Consider the following 27985-nt stretch of genomic DNA (forward strand, 5'->3'; position numbering starts at 1 on the left):
TCGGTCACAATTAGAGTAGAATATATTGTATGGGAAGTATAAAAAAACAAAGACCCAGAGTAGTCTTGATTTTTATCCCAATCCACCATTTTATTTCGTTTTATCCCAATATCAACTGAGTACATTCATAAATTTAATACAATCTGTCCCCCGACCCACCTGAACACAATAGTTTAAACAAAACAGAAAGAAAAGCAATTAAATTAACCAACCATTTAAAAGGATCAACAGGATGGTACCTGTGACACAAGAGACCAGTTTCTGATACACTGCAGTAGATTTTACCCAAATATGGCCACGAGTATTGCTGCACCTTTTTTTTTTTTTTCCCCCCCAACCTTCCCGTCATGTTTATGGAATCAAAAGTCAAGGCGATAAAGATGGCAAACAGGTATGCAAATGAACATGTAAAACCATAAGTCAATACACAACCATATAATCCAAGTGCAACACTGATAAAACCCACTTGTATAAAACCATTTTAGTATGAAACATTCACATCCACCAGGACCTAATTTACATACGCCTAGGTCACATACTGGTTAGTTGGTCAGGTACGAACCCGTTAAGTAAAGCAAAACATACCAAGGTCTCCATGAAGTAACAGCACACCATATATCCCTGGATTTAAACTGCTACGTGTTTTTTTTGCTCAGCATTTACTTGTAAAGTTTTTGGAGGAAGCCTCCAATGAAGCTACATTCAACAAGGAGGCCTTCTAAAGTATTTTTAAAACCAATATAACTGGGATTTGACCTGCTTCAAGTGATGGGAGAGTAGAGATGATGCACTAAACGTTTGATAGTTTTAAATGAATTAATGATTCTGGAAAACAATAGATATTTCAAAATCATAGAAGTCTGCAAGCTAACACTTTCGTGTGTGACAGGCCCTTTAAAATACTGAGATTGCACATTTTTTTTCCAGAGTTATTAGGATTCATAGCTTGATTTACATCTTTGTCGTTTGTTACTGTACACATTTGCTTTGGTTGGCTGGTTAGTGTGATGTGAAAGAGTTTAGTGTGAGACCTGCTATTTGCGGATGTTACAGACATACAATCAATAAATGTTTGATGTCACCGCTGAAAAGTACAGTTGCAACAACAGAATGGCTCTTTGTTAGTCGTCAGACTGGTTTTACATCAACTAAAGACAAAAATACACATGACGTTTTCTATGAGTAAGACCGTTCCTCATTCTTGACTGATATAATCAATTCGTTTTTTTTATCATGGGTGATCATCTATGGCCATTAAACGATTAAAACATCTGGAACCGGTTTACTATTCCTGAAAATATAATAAAAGCTGAATATGGCGACATTAACACACTTTTTGGTTAACACAGTGATTAAAAACAGTGAAAAATACATTTTCTGCCACAAATTAATCAATGATTAGGATAGACATTGTTTTGATTAAGAAACGTAGCGCACAGTCTGCATTGCAGCTATTTACTAAAACAAAAGAAAGACCCATAGCTTCTTATCTCCAAAGAAACATGCTGAAATAACAAAAGGCCTGTGTTTTGACATTCTGCTTCTGTAAATCTTCAAGATAGAAGTAGCACTTAATCTTTGATCCAGAAAACTGTACTTACATTATAATACAAAGAGGTGGTTTAAAAAAAGTTCACTTCTGTTCCCCCATGCGTCGATCAGTTTCTGAGCTAATCCAGTGGAAGCACCGGAAAGCAAAAACTTGAGACATCTCAAACTGTTTCAAAAGACTAATATGAACAAAAAAAGGCCTCTGGGGTATACGATCACATGCCTACAGCTCTCTATGTACAGTCTGACACCACAGTCAAGCCCCGACTCAGAAGAGACAAAGCAGGATGTGCCACTTGTCTGGAACAGAGTCCCCTGCAGGACAGCAGGAAATGAAAACACTACACATAAACAAAGTGCAATGAATAGTAATTATGATTGTGTGAAAGGGAAAATATGTGTCCTTTGGTTTTTCTCAAGAGCCTTGTTTCGGTTCGACATCTTCAATTCTCTCATACAAAACTGATCAGCCATTTACGATGACGATGATTCTTAGACGTGTTCTGCTCAAAACAAACGGCAAAAGATGAGAACAATGTTTCCCCTGTAAAGAACATCTAAAACATGCTCGCAAGTAGCATCTGTATATTGTTGTCGTGATTGTTAGTCCCTTGTTCAGGGGGCGCTGTTCCAGTTTTTACTGTTGATGTCCATGAAAAACACAACAACAAATATTTTACATTAACATTTTTTTTCCAAACTCAAATGCACAAAAAAAACAACTCGTCAAAATGATACATAGAAAAACACCTGCTTTGCTGAAAAGGCTAATCTTATTGGTTTGAAGTGAAATGACGAAGGGTGAAAGCCAGTCCGAAGTATAAGGCCAGCTAAATTGCATAGAACTTTAGTAGTGCACTGATGCATCAAAAGGCTGTGCTCTGTCAACTTTTGGCAAACCTGCAGAGTTCCCTCAGAAACCAACAGCACTCCAACACCATTGGTCTCCACTACTGGGTTTTGCCGCCTTGGCAGGAGACACTCAGGATTGCAAATCACCCGACCAGGACTTAAATGAGAACAAAAACAAAACAGTATTCCAATCGAGGGGAACAGACATCCTGCGATCTACAATGAATATTAACATTTAAAAGATAGGTGGGTATGTTGTGTGTGTGTGTGTGTGTGTGTGTGTGTGAATAATGTATTTGTTGTTCACCGAACAAGAAGCACAATATGTACCATTTTCAATTCCTTTAGAAAAAAAGGACATTAATAGGGTAAGAATTTGTAGAAAATACTTCTCAGCCAGTTTAAAACATTTGAGAATTAATTTTTTCATCTCTCCCCCAAAAATGATGTGAAGCTCTGGACAAGAATCCAGCGAGGCAGCAGTGAGGAAGAAAGCACAGCTCGGACTCTACAGAATATGCACCCTTTTTCTCTTAGTAAAGCAAAGACGCTCCCCCGACCAACCACTTTCGACTGAAAATCGTATAAAAGCACCAGTTCTGGGCCTGCGTCAGTGAGCATGACTCTCGGAACGTTATCAGGTCGAACAGGCCCAGATATAAGTTGGCCCACCTTCGACAGGGGCGGACCTCCATACACATTTAACCTCCTGTGACGACGAGCAATGGTCAGGAGGAGACGGGACAACTGACGGAGACTTCGGCCTCCGCGTCCTTGTCCGAGATCTCGTCCTGGATCTCGTCTGTGTTCCCTGAGTCGCTGCTGGCCACTGAGCTGATAGAGGGAGAGTTCCTGCCGCCTTTAATCATCCGTCGACAGGTCTCCATCTGCACGTCCAGGCCCCTCTTCATGCTGCACATCTCCATGTACTCGTGCAGATGTCGGTTCATGTCGCTCTTCGCTGTGGCCAATTCCAACTAAAAGAAGAGGATGGATAAAACAGTGAAAGGTAACGCTTTATCTTATTCCTCTTGTACAACTTTTACTCAAAATTTCTAATTTTTAGCTGCTTTAGCTGCAAATTACAATAATATTTCCACACCATTTCGTTTAAATAATGGAACTGGAAAGTGCTGCTTGTCCATCAATTAATTGTTATTTTTTCGAAAGAGAAATTATGTTGTAGATATTGAAAAATACGGAAAATAAACGATTAGATCAAAAAGTTCCTTGACTCAATATTTCATATTAATAATAACCACAATAATTCCCATGTAAATGTATATACAGTAAGATGGAAAAATTTGTTATCAACTATGGAAGTAATTACATTATAATATGTCAGAATTGTAAACCTCTGCTGCCCAAATTAAAGATTCAAAGCAATTTGCAAAAGAAAATAAAAGACTAAACTGCAAAATGAGTTATGTAGGTTTATGTTTGACATCTTATATTTCACACACACGCACACACAGGTTGTCTACCTCGATCTGGCCGATCGTCTCCTGGTACTCCTGCTCTCTGGTCTTAAATAGTGACTCTGTTTCATCAATGAGGCTGCCAAGACTTCCATCCTGGGAGTCCTTAGAGAGAGCAGACAGGGGCTCATTCATCATGCATTAGTATATGTCTTACACAGCATCCATAGCAATGATCTACACTTGGACTCGTATGGGCTTGAAAAGCCGTACACTGTGCAAAGGACCATGAACGCCGACAAGGAACTTACTGGATCAGTGGCTTCCCCGTTGCCGTTAGACGCGCCGCTAGACGCGCCGTTCGTCGCGCCGTTCGCAGCCGTGATGGCGCACGGCACGTTGTAGTTAGTGAAGTCCTCCCACAGCAGCAGAGTCTCCTCGTTTTCCTCCCACGTCAGACTGTCGCAGTCGTCGTCGATTTCGAATGTCTCGCGCCTGGCAACAAAGGAGTTATCTGAACAATGTCTGCGTAGGACAAGGACAGAGAACGGAAAGAGGCAGAAGAGGGGGGAAGAGACAGCAAGGGAGAGAAGTGTGACAGCCACCACATTCAGCAAAGATCACAAGCAAAGAAGAACAGAAACTTTCAGACAGGATATAAGGATGGAAAGGAAAGAGTTTACAGAAACCTATACAATATAGCCAACAACTTTCTTTTCAGTGTAGTTCTGTTGCTGGTGATTATGATAAGTATTGATTTGGAAATAGGGATTCATATGACATCATCTTGTATAATTGCACTGTACTGTGCCACTTTCTTTATCTAAATTCCACATGCCTTAATGAGCACATCTCCCTCGTAGCCACATTTTATCCTAATGTTATGTTGTCAACTACATTTTGGTTTATTTTATTTCATTCATTTAGAACAACATCATACTTATTACTTACGTCCTTATGCTGTCATTTTCAGAAACGTGGATGTCCTTTTTAATTTCGACTCTTTTTCACTTGGAAAGTACTTTGTGCTTACGCTAGAAAAGTGCTATGTAAGTAAAATGTATTATTATTATTATAATAACTATTATCAAAACCCCCAATGTTTGTAAGAGTGAAAAAAATACCCTATTTAAAAAAAACTGTGGCCTTAACAGCGCAAATTACAGTATTTATATGTGCTGAGGTTTGCTAAGTGAACATGCTGTACATTAAATACAACACTTTACATTAACACTAGAGGGAGATGAAGGAATGAAGAGAACACTTCCACCACAGCAGCAAACTACTGTGCTGCTGTGGCCTTTGTCGGTGCAACTGCGAAAAATTTTCAGTTTAATTCGCAGCACTTGGTTCTGTGTGTGCGTGTGCGTGTGCGTGTGCGTGTGTGTGTGTGTGTGTTGCTTACAGCTGGTTGAGCATGCGTTTCATTTCATCCGTGATGTTGAGTGACCCGGGGACCTCCTCCTCCTCTGAAAGGCTGGGCTCGGCGTCCATTTCTGAACTCTCCTCATCAGACATCACTTTACGCTCTTTCCGTCTGCAGCAGGCCATGGCACCCTACAAGGCGCGCGCGCACACACACACACACACACACACACACACACACACACACACACACGACCACTGAGCTAATCAGAAGCTAGCAGGGTATTTTCATTCATGTGTTTATTTATCTGGGAAAATGACAGAAGAAAATGAAGACCTCTAGTGTGAATAGGATGTCCAACTAAAGCTAATTTGTGGTTTTTAAAATCATGTTAAATCAACTAAACAAACAAGTGGATGAGCACAAAGAGCAGAACACATAAAACAGACAGTGTTTTAACGACAGAAATTGAATTAAAGGCTGAGACATAGAACAATATATGACATTAAAGAAGCCCCCAGACTTGGGCTTTATCCAGCAATGTCGGCGCAATGTGATAAGCTTGTGTGCAGTATACACACACACTGACACATTGCGTGTGCCTGCATGCATATGCAATAGTCACTGCTGTAAGTGTGTATGTGTTGATATGTTTATGAGTGTATTTGTGAACATGCACACATGCATTCCTGCACCTTCAAAGAGGTCACTCAGTACGTGACGAGCAGCTGGTGGAAAAACGACAGTCACGAAACCCAGTCGGACACTGGCGGCTCTGATTTCATTTTCAGAGTGCTGACCGTTCCTATTTGTTTTTTTCTGTGATTACTGCCAGCTTCTATGACAAACAGTGGAACAGCTGATGGATGGACGGACGGATGGATGGATGGATGAATGGATGGATACCCACCTTCTCTGGGAGCGACCTGGCTGGACTGAACATCTTTGACATGTCCTCTGAGTTGCGTTGCTGAGCCACGTCGCACAATTTGGCCGTGATGTCGATCCGCCTGCAGATGTCCATGTCCACCCGTCGGGCTTTCTCTTGAATCTTGGAGTCCAGGTCAGTCATTTGCTGTACAGAGGTGGAAAGAGATTTTAGAGGGACATTTTCAATGCAAACACCAGCTCACGCCTTATGAACTGCAGTATGTGAACTTGATTCACTGTGGCAGCCAAAAATTTTTAAGGCGACTGGCATCAGCTGATTGTTTTATGGTCATATTGCATCTTGAAGTTAGTTGGTGTTGGTTAACTCATCTCCACATAAGAGCCTGTCTGCTGATTATTTAATCCACTTACTGATATTGTAGGTAGCTAAAAATTTATTTTCACATTATATATTTTTTATTGTGTTACAACCCCAGTTATACCATCGGGGAATTTCTTCTGCATATTTGGTTTGAGACTATGACAGAAATCCTAAGTTACAAACAGGAAGTGTTTACTGTCCATACACTATTGAACATTAACATTTCTCAGTCCCCCAATTTTAAAGACATTTTACGACAAAATACCATAAAATATTAGAGGGGCAACTTTATGTTGCTTCTAAGCTTTGGATTATTTTTGGCAATTTCATTCATGATATTATAATGGCATTTCAAATTGATTCTGATTCTACGACAATCTTTTGTGTATTCTGTTTTTCGTTGTATGTCTGTAATTCACATCCACAGACACGGGATGTCTAATTACTTCTACTGCGCTTTCAAATTATCCACACATCCTGAGAGGTCCACTACGGCGACGGGACTTACCAATCTCTTGAATTCACACATTGTGGGATGAAGTAAAGCAAAGAAAACAACATGACAAATCTACAATGTACAGAGATGCCAGAGTGAAGATAAGCAGGATAAACAACAGAAAAACAAAAACTTCAAAAGACTATATTTATCGCTGAGCGAGCACAGGCTGTGACCGGGCCCACTGCAGTATACTACTGTATATCACACCAAAGCAGAGCTGCCAGGGAACAATACGGGGCTATAGAGAACAGGAAGTGATGTACAGCTGCCATTTGAGCTATTTTCAATGAATGCCTGTCTTAGGGGCTTTTCTGGCATTATGTATTTTTCCTGAATTCAAATAACGGTTGAAAAGGACGGGGCGTGTTACTCCTCAGACCTGTGTGACTGACAAGCTCCATTAGATTGATGCTCAGGATTGTGTAGGGAACACAGTTATACACTTGTGAATACTGCCGCTGGAACACTTAACACCATTGTTTGAAGCATGGGAGTCAACCAGGCAGCTAAAGTATGATGTGAAAAAACACCGTCAGTCTCTGTTGGCGCTGAACAAATACTTACGTCACTCATCAGGCTCTTGAAGACCACGACTTCAGCCTGCAGTCTGTCCACCTTCTCGCTCAGCTCATCCTGGATCTCCGTTGACTCCTGGGCACTCTGAGGGAAAGATTTAAAAACAAGACACACACACACACACACACGCACGCAAAGGTTAAAAAAGTTCCTGATGAGGTTAGTGGATGTCTGTTGGACCGCATTAATTTACTGAAGTTTATAAATGACATTTTTTCCGTAAATATCTTTAACACACATTTTAAGGTTTAGGGTAATTTACAACAATCTAAAATATCTGCAAAATCAGTACAACATATCAGACGTTGTCGGGGATTGCTTCTGGAATCATTTCCTCTGTTGTCCCTGGTGTTCACACGGTCCACCAACCTCATCGAGACAGCAACAGGCAGTCGGTGTCCAACACGAAAAGTAAAATGAGTCATATAAAGAAACAAATGATAAAATCTTTTCAAAATTACGTCATCAATGGCACTGGTTGTTTGACAGTTCAGGATGTAGCCAAGGGTCCGGCAGATAAGTGACTGGCCCTGGTTAGATCTTTATAGGGCCCATATAAAAAAATAAAACTTTTATACTGGTACACTGTTTTATCATCCTCTTGGTGACTGTTTGCCTCATTACCCAGAGGACATTATTTAGTTTTCTCTTCATATTTGCGTGATGCAAATGGACCTGTGGCTACACGAGGGAATGGAAGGCAACCATGTACTGTATGTTAAGTAGGGATTAGGTGAATTAATTACCATTGGCTGAAACTTGAAGGAATATTTTGAAATATCACCTTATTTACTTATTCAGGAGTTAGATGAGAGGATTGATATGACTCTCATGTCTGAAAGGCTACTACCAGCAGCCAGGTAACTTAGCTTAGCAAATAAACAGGAAAAAGGGGTCACAATTAGGTAAAGAAAATCCACCTACCAGCACCTCTAAAACTCACTAATTAACCTGTTAATCTAATCTTTGAAAAAACAAGGTGTGAAAAATATTACCTATTTTTCTATTGTTTTAAAATATCACATTCACTGCCTGGTCTCACTTTTGATCTTACAGTACAAAGACATTAATCTAATGGACAACTCACTATTCTCAGAAGATTTCAAAATAAGCTATTACAACAATTTCCCATGGTTATCGTATTCAGCTAGTAAATATGGGCTCAGCCATTTAAAGACGATTAACCCTGTTGACTTGAATCTGTCACTAGAGGTGCCCCCCCCTGGCTACAGTACAGGCCCTTAACAATAACTGGCTGTTTGCATTGAGTTTACTACATGTGAGCAGATTTCCGCTCTCCCATACAGACAGTGACATCTGCCTGCGTGCTCTAAAAGGTTAAAGCCCCCGGGGGGATGGCGGCACTCCCTCTCTCTCTATCTGGGTGTTTTTTTTGCTGACCCAGAATCCAAGACAAACGCGGATTCTGCCACCGATCGATCAGTGCAAAAGCAGAACAGGGGGAAGGATGCCCACTGCAGTAGATGAGGTGCTCACACCGGCTGGGGTTTGGAACGTGTTGGCACGAAGCCCCTCCCAGTGTGACACTTTTGCAATTTGGCCTCCGTGTCTGTTCGCCTGGTCAGAACAGAAACATAATGGGACCCTGCTGGTGATATTCACTGTTTATATCTATCTATCAAGGCCAGCTGACTCCTCTTGATGGGTTTTTAATGTGCTTAATCTAAAGTGACACACAAGCCTCCAGGCTTTACATTGGCTCCCATCTGGTCCAGCTCTGCTGAGTCCACACTACATAAACACAGTGAGGAACTGAGCTATATATATGTTAATGCTTAAGCTAGTGGCTGTTTTGAAAATGTACGTGAACACACTCTTTCCCGTCAGATCTCATTTTTGTGCGCCTTGTCCGCGTGTGGATTGTGACCTTTGGAAAGACTTCAAATAGTCTGTGCATCACTTTGTTAATGGAATATATTTTATTGTTTATGTTTCCCAACCTGCTGCAGGGACTCCACCGAGGACTCCAGCTGCTCCCGTTTGGACACCTCCTCCTCCCATCTGCAACACAGAGCACAGGGGTTGGTCAGTCACTGCTGGCCCTGGTCCCCTGGGGGCCACTAAACAAACAGGGTAATGGTACTTTTGTGGCAATAATACGCCCATCTCTGATTACAAAAATGCCCTTGACAGTTCACACCCACTTCCTCCCCCTATTTTCAATCTTTTGTCTCCTTCCTCCTTTATACATTAATCTTTATAAACCCCACTGCCTCAATCAAAACTGTAAAGTAGAATAGAGTCCACTTCTTATCTCAATGCAACAGACATTGCTCATGAATAGTTTCTGAACCTTTGCATGATTGCGGAGAGACACTTGAGCTTCACCACACCCAAAAGGGTGGAGAGAATCATGGCTTCATTCCTTGTGAACTCACCGGAGTGAGAGAGTCTGTGTTCAGAGTTTCACAGTCAGCCGTCAAATGAAAATCTCTGTTCACGTCATTGACAGAGATAAAACGTGCAGTGACGGAGTTTAACATTTACTCAGGCTAACGACCTGAGTGCAAAAACCATTCGTAGCAATTCCAGTATTATTTCCTGATGATGAGTTGGGCTAAATTATTCATCGCATCATAGTCGCCAGTTGTGGTTTAAATGTATTAAGCCACATTATTGGTTTTAATATATTTGCAACCAAGAGAGGATGATGAATATAGAGCAGCTTTGTGCTTGAAGCTATGATAATGCTAACATGCGGATTTTAAAAGTAAAAGTTCTTATTAGGCGGATGGGCATGCCTTTAGTTTTGTGTTTGTGTTTTCTATTAAACAACAGTGTTGGACAAAGTTTGAATGCAAAAATCAAGGGATCACAGACGATCACAAAAAGTAATCTGGCGAGAAGTTGGCCGACATTGACATACCTAATGCCACGACGCAAGCATGGCTAAAAATAAAATGCCATATGCCCTCATTGGCTGCAAACTACAGTATGATGAGCTAAGATTAGCAACACAGTTGTTCTCTTTTCCTGATCGGTCATATTACTGCTCTGCACAACGTCGGCTTTACACAAACAAAAGAAATTGGGATTCTCCTTAATTGCCTTGCTGTGTGTCTCACACACACAAGGCGCAGTCTGCACAGCGTCAGTCAGTTCAACGTGCCCCTCATACACACACTCATCTTGCTCCTTGGGAGATGAGGCAGCAGAGATGCTGAGTCACTGATGCTTCCCAAAAAGACTGTATGAGGTTCAGAATGGACACGGAACTACACTCAGTAATGTGAAGCAACCGCAGTGTATCAGACAGCCATGTGACAATAAGGCACCATGGGTGGTGACAGTGGATGATGAGGGCAGTGGGGTTTTCTATATGTGTGTGAGTGTGTGTGTGCGTGTGTGTGTGTGCATGAGAGAGACAGAGATGAGGTTGCCAATGAGAAAGTGTGTGCACTGGTGTAGGTTGCACATGCCCGACCATAGGCCTATATATGTTCACTGGAAGGGAGGAAGCTGACATTTGATAACCACTGGGATGTTAGCATTCCCATACAGCCTTGACCATGGAGAAAAACAAACATAGCCAAGATTATCTTTGTGTTACCACAACATGCGTCACTAGAGAGATTCACTTTTCTCAACAAAACTCAGCTCGTTTCCATTCAGGAGCCACTGAATGTACGCACACCGTCTAAGAAGAGAGAAGTATTCCATGAGAGGGCTCGCCAGCTCGCACTGCGATTGAAGCCTTGTTCTAAAAATGCTGGCACTGCTGCTTCGCCCCTGTCCACAACACTCCCGACCGTCTGCCGCAGGACTTCGGCTGAGGTCAGTGGAGTTCACAGCTGTATCACATCCTCTGCAGAAACAAATCCGTTTGTCGCGGCGTCGGCATCGCTGGTGTTGTCACTTCCTGAACGGCTTTTTCTTTAACGAGTATTAACGGGGACGTCATGATTAAATCGACCTACTGACGGAGGGGGAGCCTCTCTGTCAACAATATGTCAAGGCTATTTATGTCATCTATCAAGGGTAATGGAGCCATTGAAGCAGGCAACTGCTTTCCACGTTATTTTGAGCAGTTACAATTCAGCAGGCTATAAAAGGCAAATGGAAAATCATTGACTGTTTTCAAGCATCCAGATTAAAATGGTTTATCCAAACATAGACGACACTACGGCACAGCGAAGGTATTCTATTTGGCCTCTCTGGTTCTGGTTCTCCTGTACCTTTGGCTTGACTCAGTCAAATGAACACACCCGGAGTCTCCTTACAAGGACAAAGACAACAGGAGGGTTGGAGCCTGTGTCAACTCATAGACGTCTGTTTACTGCCAGACATACCCTCCTCATTCTGGCTCTAATGAATCAAAACCTGTGCTCTTACACGTGTGTAAGCTCAGCCCTGCAATGCCAACTGAAAAATGCTGAAATAAATCAATTCATCATTGCGTGGCAAATCCAAAATTTCAAGATGGAAGTTAGGTTCATAAATTTTTCATTGGGAAAATGAAAAGCCTTTTGAAGAATGAGTCATCTGCGTAATAGAGTTAACGCACAGTTTCAATCCAATCATGAACATCAGAAAATTGTTTCCTTTCCTTAAGTCGGTAACTGCAGAAGCACTGAATGAAAAAAGGAGAGAAGAAAATTCAAAGTTTAATGGTGCTAGACTCTGTGTTCTGTGATGCATGAAAAGCAGTGATTCGTGTAACAGGAAACTGCAGTTCAACTCTGGAGGAAACCGTCTCACATGAAATGGACATTTTCTCATACAATTTTTTGTCTGATGAACAATAACATTCCTGCAGCACTTGCCAACTAACACTCCCTGCCTTGTGCGGTATGCCTGGGAGTTATGCTTGTTTGCGAGCTGCCTCAGTGTTTTCCCATCGCTGCGCCTCAGGACACAGAGCAATCTTAACCAGGCATGCACACATGCAAATCTGACACGCTAATGTTCTCGTGCTCAAGTGCTTTTTAATTACAGTGCCCATGATATTTGCGTGGCACTCATAATAAGATTTTTATATTAAAGGTTGATTTATATCTCCCATCAAATCAAAGTGATAAAAAGATTGTCTTGGAGGTGACTAAGAAATGTTTAATTATCATTTCAATAATTAAGTGTTTTTCCGATGCTCAAATTCAAAAAGTCTCACTCCTGAACATTTACTGTATGAACGGGCTGCAAACACCAAGACGAGCACAAACATTGAGGTGTAGTTGTGGATGATTCCATAAATCCTCTGTTGCTGATAATAAAGTTTGAGTCGGACGACACCCTCTTCAAACTATATGATGTACTGGAAAGTGTATGTGAGCGGAATTCCTAAGTGACCAGACATCTAGTTGGAAGATTAAAAACGGATCGTATTTATTAGAGCATATAGCCTCTTAAATAGATACTTGTAGAGATCATATTATACCCTTTTTATTTGATACCGCCCTCAAGTTCTGAATATCCCTCAAACTATTTGTTTTTAACAATTTTTTGGGGTCAAATAAAAGTGTGGCCCTTATTTACCTAATGTTTTTTCCTGACTTGGCCTGGGCATGCATGTCATTGTTTCTGCTCATACACTTGAAAAATAATAAGTTGATTTCTTTACCATTTTTAACTAATTGTGTCAAAATGCAGACAGTTTTGAAAAACACTGTTTCCGACATGTTTTTTCTCAAGAAATGTTGTAGTGTTATTACAGGGCAATACAGTAAAGTGTGTTTTGGAGTAAACTAAGACCCAGGGTGTGTAGAGATGTTTGACAAAATACCGGAGGGCTGGGAGCTATTTGTAAAATAATTAGGAAACAACATGATTGTGTTATAATGATATTATCAAATCACGCTAGTAAATATACCTCGCCCTAATTAGTTTGATATGTTTTATTTTCATGTGAGAAAATAGAACAGCAACATTTGAATAGCAACATTACAATTAATTCTCATGTGGGCAGGCAATAGCGAAACAGGAAGTGTTATCTGATAACCGATCAATACATCTGACTACATGCAGGACAAACACTCCCATTCAGCTCAGCCGCTCATATGAAATGAGGTTCACTTGACAGCTTTGATAAATCACGCCTGAGCACGTGATTCCTCCCCTGGATCTCTACAGGCGTCTGTATAATGTCTTCTCCATGACGGCAGCATTCCACATCGCATACGTGCAGTTTACACGGTGCACAAGCGGGTTCCACAATTTACTTTAGGCACTGATGCGTCCGGTAATCTTGGCTGGATAGGAGGAGCATGATGAGATTTAGCATCCGTGGCACTGACGTGTGAAATGGTGAGTAATGTGGCACTTTCCTGGGAGGAAAAAAAAAGGGGTTGGTATGACATATAGTAGGTCATCGATTGAATGTCCTGATGCTCTGTAATCTATAGCCTCCCCAGACTCCACAGAGAGACATGTGTGGCGTTCTAATGATCCAGCGGAAGCAGCCCAGGAGCCCACCGCTCGGGGGTCTCGTTGCTGACAAGACAACATGCCAAGGTCAAAGCTCATTTAACGTCTCTACTCCTCCGTCACTCCGTCTTCTCACGCCATCTTTGTGTCCACGCAAGGTGCCATCCAACTGCATTCGGTGTGCATACGGATTCATCCTGAGTTCACCCGGTCCTGTAAACTGTGCACGGTGATCACTCTGCTTTATGTTCCACAAGCATGGTCAGTCTTAAATATAGACCACCGAACCCAGACAGGACACAGACACCACTAGAGCCGAGCTGGAGGACTGTCGGCGTTGCTAAGTAACCACAGAGATTTTCCCAAGCCACCATTATCATTGGCCCCCAGGGAGCATCCAAACCCTTCTAGTGGCTACTGGATAATAGAGGGACAATGTTAAATACAATGCTTGTCAGTGTTTATTTGCTGCTCCAAATCCTGTTTTCCATGTTTTCTTGTCTTTTTGGCGACCTCTGAAGTCTCTATCGAGCTATAAGGCAAGCTTAGACTTAAGCTATGGGTTTGTGTCAGGGGATCTTCATGAATCATTAGCAGATGAAAGCTTCATACAAGAAACTGTAGGTCATCACACAACAAAACTACTTTTACTCGGATTTCAACACAGATCTCCGAGGAAACAAGTTGAGGCAAAACAACAACAAGGACTAGATACAACACAACGGGGCGACTTTAAAAGGAAAAATACAGCGTGCATTGGCATGATTTATGTTCCAGTCATTCTTTGCAGCAAGGTGTAACTATAACAAACTCATTAACACAGATCAAAGCCTCGAGCTGAATAGAAGGTTTGGTACAAAACCAATGGATCCTCCCTTCATACTGATGGACCGATAATTGGGAGCCGCTGTTGTAACATGTCTAATCTTCCGTGCTGACCTGGCCCCACTACATTTCCACACTGACTTTTCCCCAACATTATGGGTGTGAGCTCGACTTGTTTGCCTTGTGCACATGCATGATCTAATTGCTTAACTCCCAAAACCTGCCCCAGCCCTCTTTTCTCTGGCATGAAGGATGATGCTGCTGTCAGTTTAGCGGCGGACGTTTTGGAAGGTTGACAAACGGCAACTAATAAGTATATGACCTAAAAGGAAAAAAACAACAAAAAATATAAGTGTTTGTGATGGTAACGGTTCTTCAAACTATTAATCTTTGTAGGGACATGTTCAGGTGTTGCCTCACGAAACCACCTGACATTTAACAGTTTAAATGTGTTTGTTATAACTGGCAGATAAATGTCTGTGCTGGCAGAATGGGCAAAGGAATTTCTGTCAACAAGAGCTCCTCACTAGCTTAAGAGTTGTCAATAAGCACCTGGAAAGTGTGATTTTATTACACACTATTTAATTGAGTCTTGAACTTCACACAGAGGAACAAGCTCCTCTACTGCTCATTCATGTATTCTGTAGCAGTGCGGGTGGGGTGGTGGTGGTGGTGGGATGGAATGGGGGGATGACGGAGCATTGTGACAGAAAATCTGTTTCCCCCTGCAGTCTTCATCTAAAATCAAAGTGACCACACCCCAACTCACAAGGCCCATTACCGCGCTGTTCTTATGTTCGCACTGATTTCCTTTACTGCGGCACACACTATACCGTAGCTCCGTCATAATCTGGGCCCCTGGCTATTTATCTAACACACACTACAAACATCAGACATTTCAGACATTCAACTGAACAAAATCGAGCAAAGACATAACTTGTAAAAACACTAAAGAGCTTGCGAGCTTTCTTTACGATCCCATAATGGGGGGCTTTGGATTTGGACGCTCTGCTTAACTGATGACATGGATTTGTGGAAATGATTTGCGAGTGTATGAGCACAAACAACGACATGCATGCCCAGGCCACGTCAGGGTGGAGCTGCATTAGGGAGTGACATCCCGTCGCCGAAGAAAGGAAGATTGAAGATGTTCACTTCTGGCACAAATCCTCACAGGCCAGGGTGTGTGCAGACAAATTATATGAGACATAATAGAGCGATGAGACATCACCACTAGATAAATATCTTTTGTAACTCTGGGTACACACACCTGTGGGCTGAAACCCGGGAGGGAATGAAAAAGTGAAACCGCTCTATTCAGGAGAAATCTGGTTTCTTGACCACAAAAATGTTCTAATCAATCACGTACAGCCAAACGAAGGTACCTGCCTTTGGGTCAGATCCAGGCCAAGAGACAGTTTCATAACGTCCCGCGCATGTTTACCCTGCACTGTTTCTTCTTCCCCACTAGGATTTTTGGTAAATGGACTGAATCCTGAGCTTCTATGCAAGGCGTTTTCTCCCTAACCCTCATCCATTACACAGTAAAAGACAAAAATGAATGACATGTAACTTTAATAACCAATTTTTTGATTGGTTTGATCTGCATGTTTCTTAACTTGAAATGAAAAGCATCGGAGCAGATATGTATACTGCACGCATTGTATATAAGCTATTAGTATATATACACTATACTATATATTTGGCGGGGCAGCCAAAGTTTCATAATGGAAAAACGATAATTCAAAAGATTTTTGAAGAAAACATAAAAGATCTCTTGTTTAATGTTTTCCGACAATCCTTAATTGCAGAGCTGTGTGCAGCGCTCTTTCCCCAGTGTCATTGTGGCTCTCTCTGTGTCACAAACACATTGACCGTCTGTCACAGCACCGGGACAAATCGCGCCCCTGTCGGTGTCCCCGCTGTTAAGGCATCCATGATTTTTTTTTACGGCAGGAAGGTGGGATTCCGTGCGTTCACGCGACAAGCGTACAATTCTTAGCAAGATTCTCATCTCAACACTGACCCTGCTCTGTTCGAGCTCACTGTGTGCACGTGTCACCCCCCCCCCCCCCCCCCCCCCCCCCTCCCCAAAAGATAACCATCTGGAGATACCTTCCCAAGTAACATCCTCGCCAGGTGCGGTGAAAATTTTGAGTTATTTTGTCCACTCACGCAGACGGGTGAAAACAATACCCAGCTCCTTGATATGCTTCGTGTAGGGAAAAAAAGGAGACTTGTTTTTAGTGTTTACAGCATTATCGACATAAAAACTTGACACTATCACGAAAACAAAAAAAACTTGTTACCCAACCTGTCAGCGATTTGGGTAATAATGGAAAGTTCTCCTTTTTCTTTAGCTCATAGATTACGCCTTTAACGCAGTAACTATTTTTTTTCTGCTGTAGGAGCCATGATGAGATTAATAGACTTTCCAGACAGCTCAGGGGAGACACACATCTGGTCTAGTTTATTGTCAAGCATGCAAGAGCACAGAGATCAATTTAATGCCCCTGTCAAAACTCTCACAGCTATCTGGCACATGCAAGACATTTTCCAATGTCAGTTGTGTGTGTGTGTGTGTGTGTGTGTGCGCGTGTGCGTGTGTGTTTTTGAAGGTCTCTAGTAAACCAACATTTCCTCTGGAATAATAAGCTTTTCAAATACAGAGGCTATTAAGCCGGCGTGCTGTGTCAGCACATCTAGTTCTTTAGAAAAAGGTGCGATAGCTTTCCAACCAGAGCAGGTCTGAACAGACAGGCAGAGACTCTTGTTAAATTCATCAGCTGTAAATAAAATAAGGGCTGATGATTATAGACTCTGCAGAAACATTTACCCAACCTATCAAACTGTCCATTTCCTGCTTTGGTTCTGGCCACAGCTGCTGCGAATGCTTTTCCAAAAAAACAACCCTCCAACCTAAACCTCCTGCACTCAGTCACAGCACCCTCTCCCTACGCAGTCGCTGCTTGCGAGAGACAGATGCATTCGTGCACTTTTAAATATGGCAACACACCACAGCTCTCAGCTGTATCGATACCCATGAATAATCAAGCACAGCTGCAGAGCACAGCAGCGGCTACACACACTGGGAGAACAGATTTACAATAAAGCGGGGGGGGACATTCCCATAATGGTATTATTTCCTTTCTAATTCGATCAATAGTGAGAAAGAGAGACCACAATTTCATCTTTTTTTCCACAGAATTTACCGTAGTTGCTGGCATTATTATTCTTTTTACATTATTATTGTCAACAAATACCACGAAAAAGATCAAATAAAACAACAATGCACCAGCCCCAAGCCCATTAGTTCCAAAACAAAACATGTCAAAAATATTTAAAAAATGAAAAGTAATTTTCTTAAAGTGCCCGGCAATGTAGTTTTAGGCAAACACGACGCATACAGCAGTAAAAAGCAACTTGTTTGGGAGAATTTTCTGCTGTAGATGCTGGTGCAGCTTGTGACCCTCTATAGCCAAACAATGCCTACTCACTGCACCTCCCCATAAGTTACATATGCATATATCACAAAAAATACTGTGAGCTCAAGAGGGGAGCACCACACGGACATGAAGGGGGAGCAAGAGGGAGAAATAGTAAACTCTAATCTGGAGTTCAATGGCCTTAGTGAACTGATCTCTCTCTCTCTCTCCCTCCGTCTGTCTCTCTCTGTCTCTCACTTTATCTCAGCAGCAGGAAGTCTTCCACTCCACGAGGCCTCCGTTCAGAGCGGCGGCGGCGTGCCAGGATGTGGTGCAGGGCCGGCTGGCTGGAGGTTGGAGCCTCGGTGCTAGGTGACGGCTTAGAGAAAATCCCTCTCCCAAATAGACGGCCTGGATTATACACGGGGTAGGTCAGCAGCCATGACGGACAGAGAGAAGCTGAAGAGTTCATCTGTGAAGCACGTTGCATTTCATGGGGGCAACTATGATATTTGACACACAGGTCAGCCTTCAGCTCTTCATTAACAGTTTACTTCACCCTGTAATTGGTTAGTTCTTAATTACTCCATTCAAAAGGGGCGCACAAGTCTGCCTGTCACCTCCCCTCAGCAAAGGGAGTGAGATGAAGCTTGAGGAAAGATTCTTTTCTCTCTGATTTTTCATTGCATGGATCCACACGCGGCTGAAATCAGTTGTGCATGAATTACTCGTGTAGGATGCACACGCCCGGCAGGCCCAGAGAATGTTCTGGTTCACTTTACGTCCTCTGTCACCCACATTGTGATCCAGCCTCCAGCAGGACAGTTGTTCTGCTCAATGATGGGATAAACAACCAATTAGAGGAGGCCAGTAATGACCAGGACTCTCTTGTTCCAGCCGGGGGACAGCTTGTAGTGGATGTGTCCTTTCACACTAATATATGACTCAAACACCGCAGTAAGTGTTGCAGCTAAAAATAATGGTATAAAATGTAAATTATACTGCTGCTCTCTGCCTCTATTTCTTGCTGTTTCATTTGCGTCTGTCCACAGCAGCCTGCAGCATCATCTACATATCACAGACACTCACGTAAGCTACAGCGATATCAGTTTGAATGAACCAGGAGCTGCGACTTTACTGCTCTTTAAAAATACATCACCATATTACTGCATGTATAACTGCTCCCGTTCCGCACTGATATCTGTTTGTGCAGTAAAAACGCATAATGGATGAAGCCGTCTGGCAGTATCTCTGCACCAAAAGTATAACATGTAAATGTTGAAACATGCAAATGTTAAAACAAACAGACACTTTAACTTGTTGGCCTCATAAAGGAGGCTATCATAGGCGGCCGGACAGCGTCTCCTTGTTCACATGCAGTGTGCTGACCACTGTCATATATGTTCATCAGTGTCAGCCACTGTTTTCACGGCCCCTTAAGTACTATTGCACGCCGGTGACAATTACTGGTAGAGGCTCACTGACCCCCAAAGTGATACATTTCACAGTGATGCAAGACAGTGGCATGAAAACAGTACGGCTGAGGACGCCGGCGTCGACCTCTTTTGCTTTGCGCGGCCGTTTGTCAGTGTGAAAGGTATGTAACCTCAAAGTCAGGCCACCGAGGCACTAAGTGGATGTTCATATAATCTGGCCGACTGATTTACGAAGCCCATCCTCAAACAACTGCATGTGTATTCATGCTTGTATGTAAGAAGACAGAGCGAGAGGGAGTATGTGCGTAGACAATAGCAAAGCAAGAACACTGCAACATTAGTGTGCAGAAAGCAAAACAAATCTGATAAGAATGTGGATTAAATCGGTTAAAGAGCTTTCCCAGTCCAAGAAATACACAATGCAACTTTGAAAGAGCCATATTGTTCTCCGTCATAAGCATATTGTATAATGGAGAACAGCCGGAAGAATCAGTTAAGCGTGAACAGTAGGTTCACTTGCATACAAAAGTAAAAATGTTTTTCTAATAATTTAAGAGGGCATTCAAGGAAAGAACCCTTATGAACTAACTCAAGAAGACAACTTCATAAGCAACTGTGTTACAAACAACCGCGTATGACAAATCACACCGTTTTGCCTCAGGCTCACATATTAAACAACTGTGTATATCATAGTTTGTTTGAATGCAATTGACCGAATCAGAAATGGACCAGCTGGTCGTCAATCTCCTTGTGTGTGTGTCCGCACTAGCAAAGCTTTAATAAATCACCAGGACGATGTGGGAGCACTGGGGGGGGGGGGGGCTCCATCGGGATCAAGGATGCCTTACAAAGCAGTATGCATGATGGAGGGGAGCGGAGGGGTTGAGGGGCTGTGGGGGAGTGAAGGACGGAGGAATGGCTGAGCACAAAGAGAGGCCAGACAGGCAGGATGGGCCTCTGGGATTGAATGCTGAAACGTGACTGTAGTAAAGGGGATTTGGACCAGGAGACGGAGAGAAAAACAACCGGGCAGTGAACTGGGTGGTGATGCAGATTCTGGGCTCAGAGCAGAGAGAAGGAGAGCGAGAGGCAGCGAAAGGGATTGATTACAACGATTATTGGTCAATAAAAAAAAGAGGCCGGGAATGTGTCTTATTCCACCGCCCTCAGCATGTGAAAAAACACCTCAGAGAACATGTGTTACACTGGTGCTTGTGAGTGTCATTAAAGAAACAGGAAATCTTAACATCTACAAGCTAAAATTTAAAATATAATATAGAAATCCTGTTATATATTTTTCAACAGCTTCTATTTGGAGGCATTATATACATTTGAAGAATGATTGTGCAAAGTGACGTGGATATATTCTGCTAACTGACGCCCCGATTAAAAAAAGCAAACTGATGTGGCTGTTTCAATTACTTATACAGTCAGGAGCTCTTGCTTTTGTTAAAAGGGGCTTCTACATTTTTGCCTTGAGCTGCAGCAGTTTTTCATTTGGCTGATGTCCCAGTCTTCGCTGTTCGTCTCCTCGAGCAGAAATGCACAAAGAAGGATATGCTGGTCACAGAGAATGACTAGACAGGATATCCAGTTTCCCAACGGGGTGGGAGAGCACACACACATTCTGTGTCACTGAGTCAGTGCACTCACAGGGAAATCGGCCTCCGTCATAGCCGACCTCATCGAGCAGACGGTGGCCTGTTAAAATGCCTATCGGCTTGAATCATGTCGGCACACAGAGGCAGGCGGTTGCTTGGCATGCCTCCCTTTCGGTAGCCGGACAAGCCGGCCAGCAGTGACGCTGCAGTGAGTCCTCAAGGAAATGCAATTAACGAGACTAAAGGAAGAGGAACAGTGAACCATCCAAAGGGAATTTCCTCAAAAAGTGTGAGAGAAACGGGATCAGCTAAGTTCAGGATAAACGTGTGTGTGTGTGTGTGTGTGTGTGTGTGCGTGTGTGTGTGTGTGTGTGTGTGTGTGTGTGTGTGTGTGTGTGTGTGTGTGTGTGTGTGTGTGTGTGTGTGTGTGTGTGTGTGTGTGTGTGTGTGTGTGTGTGTGTGCGTGCGTGCGTGTGCGTGTGTGCGTGTGAATGCCGAGCAGCCACTCCACTCTGACATTCCTCAAGTGAAACACCGCCTGATGTGCAACGCTTTCACTGTGATCGTCTGTCATCTCACCACTTTACTGTCAGGTGAGACTTCAGGAGACATCGGCCAATCACAAACACGTGGGAAGGTTAGAAGCTAGAAGTCCCAAAGTGAAGGGGAGATGAAAATAGCTTCGTGATCCCATTTATCAGCTGTCTCGGTTCACTCGGGCTGTACGTCCGCACCTAAGCATTTTAGTTTTTAAAAAAACTAAATCACTTCAGCTAGACAGTGGTAAAAGACGGCCATCGCGGTTTCTCGGGGCCAAAGGTCACATCTAAATGTCTCGTTTTGTCCAACCAACAGTCCTGAGCCCCAGTATATTCAATTTACACTCAAAACAGAAATACGCACTAATCCATCACACTTGGAGGAGCTGGAATAAGGGGGTCATTGGCATTTTATTGTAGACTCCATGATGAACTTCAAATCGTTTCTGATTTAATCTAGCGGATAGTTTCCTCTCCAATGTGAACTATTCTATATATCGAAGTTTATTGAAGGATAGCCCCTTGAGATGAACCATCTCGTTTTCAATGAGTTTATCTTTAGAAGCAACGTTGATTGTGTGGCCCGATCTAATGGAGAACAACTTCTCGGCTTATAACTGCTTCGGCCACATAGAACGTGTCAACACCTTGAACGCCTTGAGCGTGTGCACAGAGCACAGTATTGTAGATTTGGCAAGATATCGCTTGACTCTTCCCATAAAGTTCTCACTGGGACCTTTTGATGTCTACGGGGGATATGTATGGTGACATTTAACACTTGGTTTCATTTTCATTCTCCTTCTGTGCTTCTGGTGATGATAGGGGCCCATTGACTTATTGACAAAAATGAATTGGGGGAGTGGGGCTGGTACAGTAATCCATTCATACATGATCATTGGGATGTTGCTCGGCCTAAAACGTATTGTGCTTCAATGGCAACGGGCTCCAAACTGCCAACCTCGTGAAAGGAACTGCACACAAATATATATATATATATATATATATATATATATATATATATATGTACATACATACAACTACATCCATCAGCAGGCACATCGTGGTTCCCCACATAGGCACAGTCGGGCACAGACTTTACTCACTTTTTCCTGTACTCGTCCCTCTCCCGCTTGACTTTGGCCAGCACGTTGTACAGAGCCCTCAGCTCGGGGGTGATGGTGTCTATTTGGACCCCGACTCCGTCCGGGTGCGTCCACGACACCCCGGGCCCGCGCAGGGTCTCGACGCGCTCGCCCTGCCTCCGGACGTGCGTGTAGCTCCAGATGGTGCCCGGCAGCCGCGACTCGGGACCGTCCGTCTGCACCGCGACCTCGCGGGTGTAGAGGTGCCGGTAGTGCGCCCGCTGCAGGGCCTGCTGCAGCTGCCCCTCCAGCACCTTGTTCCTCCTCTCCAGCTCGTGCACCTTGGCGAGGAAGCAGCGGAAGCGCAGGTTGAGGGTTTTCAGCACATGGATGTTGGAGCCCAGGTCGTTGCGCAGCGCGCTGGTCACCGCGCCCGAGCCGCCGGGGACGTTGCACGCGGGGCCGGGCGCAGTGTCGGGGAAAAACAGCGAGTTCATGTTGGCAAACAACAGAAACAACAGCAACACCTTGTAATCCAACCGTGGCCGGGTTGGGATGCAACAACAGGAACCTGTTGTTTTTCTTATCTCTGCATATTCCTTGGCGAGCGCACTCTCCTCCGGACGAGGTTCTCCTCACAATGCAGATGCTGAGAGTGACTGGGCGGCTGGAGGTGGTGTGGCCATCACTGTCCCTGCTGGGTGTTTACCCCGAGATACTGACATGGACCCCCCACCCCCTCTCTGCAGGAAGGGGGTATATTCACAGGCAAACACTAACAAACCCAGAAAGTCCTTTAGGAGGCTCCGGGCGCATCATCTCCCGAAGCGGCGAGAGGTTTGACGCAGACCGGCGTTGATACTTTCCGTCGCCCTCGTCATCTCTGCGCGATGACTCTGCGTTGTCGGGAGCCGCCGGTGTTGTGCGGGTTCATATAAATATATATATATATATATATATATATATATATATATCCAGGCGGCAGAGGAGGACGGTCCACCTCCTCTCCTCAACATTCCCCGTTTCCTGGGGCTGTGCAGTCAGTGTCCATGTGGCGCGGCGGGGCGGCAGGCTGCAGGACCGCAGAGTCCGGCCTCTCGCTGCGGGATCATGTTGCAAAGTGCTAAACTCGGAGCACCGGCCCCTCCCACCCCCTCCCCCCCCCTCCCTCCCTCTCTACCCTAGACGGCTGTGAGAGGCATCTCACCCTGGCTGAGGACATCAACGTCAAGTAATAGTCTAAAGTAGATTAGGACCACCACAACGCCTCTTCAGTTCATTCTGTTTAAGCTTTTATTTCGAGGTCTGATGAATGACTTTCACTGCAATAATAACACAGCATGTCTGCAAGGGACAAACAATATGATTGCGCACTTTTCTATTCTATTCCATCACAATGTTCCTCCTCTCTCAGTATAATTATTGTATAGGATGTTATACATTTATATATATGTATATACTTTGGTATGTGTGCCCTGTTTTTACTTGTGAGCCACTTCAAAATAAAAACGTGAATAAAAAAGTGTTATGATATAGAATGTAATAGCCTATATTTTATATAAATAAGTCAACATAGACTGTGTTATATAGACTACACGTTCACACACTGTCCAGAACTTTTATTTTTTGCATATGCATACTTAAATACACATAAACCACATTTCTATATGCTGGCAAATATATTGTCCTGTATATAGCTTATTTGTTATTATAGTGCTTGAGAGTAATTTTATATAACTTTCTACTGGTCATTTAATGAAGTTTAACTATTTATTTTTCTTTAATCGGCTTTGTTCTTTATTGATCATCATCTATAGTCTGTATATGAAACAGGCTGTGCTTATTTGTTTGCGAATATACTGTGGATGTTTTGCATCACTTTTTCGCTAAGCTGTGTTATCAGAACCAGTGAAAGTAATAACTCTCCTGGTGCCACTAAATGCTTCTCAAAGGTGACACAATACTGTAACTGTAATGCCTCTTACAGGGCAAAAGTGGCAACTGCACTGGGACTCATGGCCCTTTTTTTATGAATCAGCAGTTTAATGCAATTGAAATAAGGGGCTGACACATTTAGACGCAGCCAAGGTCCAACGTCCATTGAGCCCATAATACACACAGATATTTCAGAATGTGTTTCTTGGCTGTTGTGCCATGTACTCACAAGTTGTCGCTTTGGCTCAGGAGACCTCTAGTGGTTCTAATCCGTTCACAATCCCTTTTACTTCAGACAGAGCAAACCTCTCCTGCTGCACACACAAAATACTAATATTGTTAATTAACCTGTATATTATATTATAGTATATTTTTATTTTATTTTAGCTGTCTGATAGAAACATGGCACACATACAGATAATTTAAAAAATAAATCCTGAAATAAATCTCAAACTTTAATGGGGAAAAAAGTATCTTGTGTGCCTAAACATATCCAATTCCTTTATAGTTTTCCCGGGAATGCATTCCTGAGGCTGAAAGGCTGAGAAGAAGGAAAACAGCAACACATTCCTCCACGACTGCCAAAGATTGAACAACTTTGAACATCTTTAGAATATCTGAGATTCTTTTCAAAACTCAATACAAACGTCGGTGCACTAAAAATGCAGACAAAGGGAAGAGCTGGGGGCTTTATTCACGTACACATAAATTAACGGTAAATACGCGAAAAATAATCTCTATTCTAACAAACGAACTATTTTATTCTTTCATTTTATTTTGACTCAGGCACGTCGCGGCCAGCTGCGCCGAACAGAAACACTCGGGGTCCTTTTACTTCACGTGTGCGTCTCCTGCTGCTGCTGCTGCTGCCATCGTGAGAAGAAACCATGCCGAAGTCAAAGAGGGACAAGAAAAGTAAGAACTTCTCCGTCCACACTGTGTCTTGTCGTGTACGAACTCTTTGAGCGGATGAAACACGTTGACTGGTCGCGTGTGTAGAAGCGACGACCGGAAATTGACGTCGGCGAGGAAACAAGCTAACGTTAGCTTCTCGGGCGAACACGCACTTGACACCGAAGTTAGCTTCTCATTCACCGGTGTGTGTTTTTATGTTCTGATCCGAATCGGGTGAAAGCATCGTAATCCTCCCAATTTCATTTCATTAATCAAACGAAGCTTTTCACAAATCTGATTCAAAAAGACTCAGACATCACGTTGGCATTGCCTTACTTTAGGGCTAACGATTACTTCCATTGACGATTATTTTCTCGGTTAATCGATTAGTTGTTTGGTTCATAAGATGTCATCAAATGGTTAAAAAGTGTCGATCGTGTTTCCCAAAACCCCGAGACGATGTTTTGTTTTGTCCAAACATGCAGGAGATTCAGTTTACTGTCATAGAGAAGCAAAGAAACCAGAAAATATTCACACCTAAGAAGCTGCAATCATAGATTTCTGACTTTTTCCCCTAAATACTACTTGAGCCGATTAATCGATAATCAAAACAGTTGCCGATTACCAATCGATTAATCGACTACCTGTTGCAGCTCTACTCAACTTCCCTTAGAGGTTTTGAATTGTGGGCTAAATATTCACAGTGAACGTGTAACGATTGCTATCATAAGTCAGTGAAACTCGTTTCCAACCGATTTACTGTCTTTTTTCTCCCCTTCTTCATATATTCTCTCAGTTTCCTTAACGAAGACATCCAAGAAAGGGCTCGAGTTAAAACAGAAGTTGATCGAGGAGGTGAGTGCTTTCTGCTCTGATCTCCTCCTGTCAGCTATATTTATATTGTGTTGTAAATTAACATGTCTCACACTATAATTATGCTACTCTTTGTCTTTTTTTAGTTACGAAAATGTGTGGACACCTACAGACACTTGTTCATATTCTCTGTGGCCAATATGAGGAATAACAAGCTGAAGGACATCAGGACAGCATGGAAACACAGCAGGTGATGGGACATTGACCAGTGTCTTCGTTTCTATGACTTCGTTGTCATGGTGTTAAAACCTCTTTTAAGTATTTAAAGATGACCCTCCTGACAATGTCATCAGGATTATCTTGGAGACAAGATCAAAAAGTTTGTGTTGCTGAAAGTCGGAGATGGAGGAGGGGCTAATTTAGTATGCTATGAAGTTGTATTAGGGGAACTGTACATTGCTTTACCCATATTAGAGACTAAAAGTTAGAATATCTCGTCTGAGTCTGCTTTGATTCTGTCATCCAACTTTAAAAATCATTCTGTTCTTTCTCCCAATTTTACTTAAGTTCAAAACTAAACACCCCTTGAACAAGTGTCACAGGAAACGACTTAACTGGACTCTTTACTGTATCACAGATTCTTCTTCGGCAAAAATAAAGTCATGATGATTGCCTTGGGTAAAGGACAAACAGACGAATACAAAGATAATTTGCACAAGGTAGGTGAGAGCTTTAAGAGTGGCTTTAAAATGATCTGTTGCATATACGCTTGACTTTGTATTGCTCTTGATAATCTGCAGGTCACCAAATATCTACGAGGAGAAGTGGGTGTGCTATTCACAAATAAAACAAAGGATGAGGTACAAGAGTAAGTATCGCTTCTTTACAGATCAGTTGCATACATGAATCAAACAATACTCATAAATTTGCTAAACCATGTTACTTCTTATAGGTATTTCCGTCATTTCAAAGAGATGGACTTCGCGCGGGCGGGCAACCCTGCGCAGATGGATTTAACTCTGGATGAGGGACCCCTGGAGCAGTTTCCTCACTCAATGGAGCCCCAGTTGAGGCAATTGGGACTCCCCACTGCTCTCAAGAAAGGCAAGATCCCAAATGTTTCAGTGCAAAGAAGAAAACATTGTTTCCTATCAGCTGGACCGGTGTCATTCTGTTCTGTTATTTTAGGAGTGGTGACACTGCTGAAAGACCACGAGGTCTGTAAGGAGGGAGACATCCTAACTCCGGAGCAGGCTCGTATTCTGGTGAGTTCCTGACTGATTCACTTTAGAAGTGTTAGAGAAAGTGTTGCGTGTTTCATTTCGACTGACGGTTCAAACTGGCTCCTGTTTTGTCCACAGAAACTCTTCGCCATCGAGATGGCAGAATTCAAAGTACAGATCAAATGTATGTGGAATTCGGAAACGGGCGAGTTTGACAACTTTGCTGGTGCGGAAGAGCCTATGCAGGAGAATGAAGATGAAGATGATGATGATAATGATGCAGAATAAAACATCTGCATCGGCTGGGGCTCGTGCTC

The 27985-nt window shown here is 42.9% G+C and overlaps 2 protein-coding genes across 3 annotated transcripts; one reads left to right on the plus strand and one right to left on the minus strand.

The window, feature by feature from the left end:
* Positions 1-65: 65 nt before the first annotated feature.
* On the minus strand, positions 66-23912 carry iffo2b (intermediate filament family orphan 2b). 2 transcript variants are annotated; one of them, XM_035631104.2, is made up of 8 exons: positions 22825-23912; positions 9476-9536; positions 7503-7598; positions 6098-6262; positions 5227-5378; positions 4133-4316; positions 3888-3986; positions 66-3380 (listed from the first exon to the last, which is right to left on the minus strand). In XM_035631104.2, the coding sequence occupies exons 1-8, from the start codon at positions 23298-23300 to the stop codon at positions 3132-3134; spliced, it is 1482 nt and encodes a 493-aa protein (XP_035486997.2). In that variant the 5' UTR covers positions 23301-23912; the 3' UTR covers positions 66-3131. The 2 variants fall into 2 exon arrangements, with proteins under 2 accessions (XP_035486997.2, XP_035486996.2); XM_035631103.2 differs by having other exon boundaries at positions 4133-4346.
* On the plus strand, positions 3219-27971 carry mrto4 (MRT4 homolog, ribosome maturation factor). The gene is made up of 12 exons (XM_035631112.2): positions 3219-3412; positions 6023-6250; positions 9485-9608; positions 18417-18572; positions 25525-25653; positions 26429-26487; positions 26592-26695; positions 27083-27164; positions 27246-27313; positions 27398-27549; positions 27634-27710; positions 27807-27971. The coding sequence occupies exons 5-12, from the start codon at positions 25626-25628 to the stop codon at positions 27954-27956; spliced, it is 720 nt and encodes a 239-aa protein (XP_035487005.1). The 5' UTR covers positions 3219-3412; positions 6023-6250; positions 9485-9608; positions 18417-18572; positions 25525-25625; the 3' UTR covers positions 27957-27971.
* The last annotated feature ends 14 nt before the right edge of the window (positions 27972-27985 follow it).

The sequence above is a fragment of the Scophthalmus maximus genome, chromosome 6, assembly GCF_022379125.1.
Source record: "Scophthalmus maximus strain ysfricsl-2021 chromosome 6, ASM2237912v1, whole genome shotgun sequence".
Taxonomy (NCBI): domain Eukaryota; kingdom Metazoa; phylum Chordata; class Actinopteri; order Pleuronectiformes; family Scophthalmidae; genus Scophthalmus; species Scophthalmus maximus.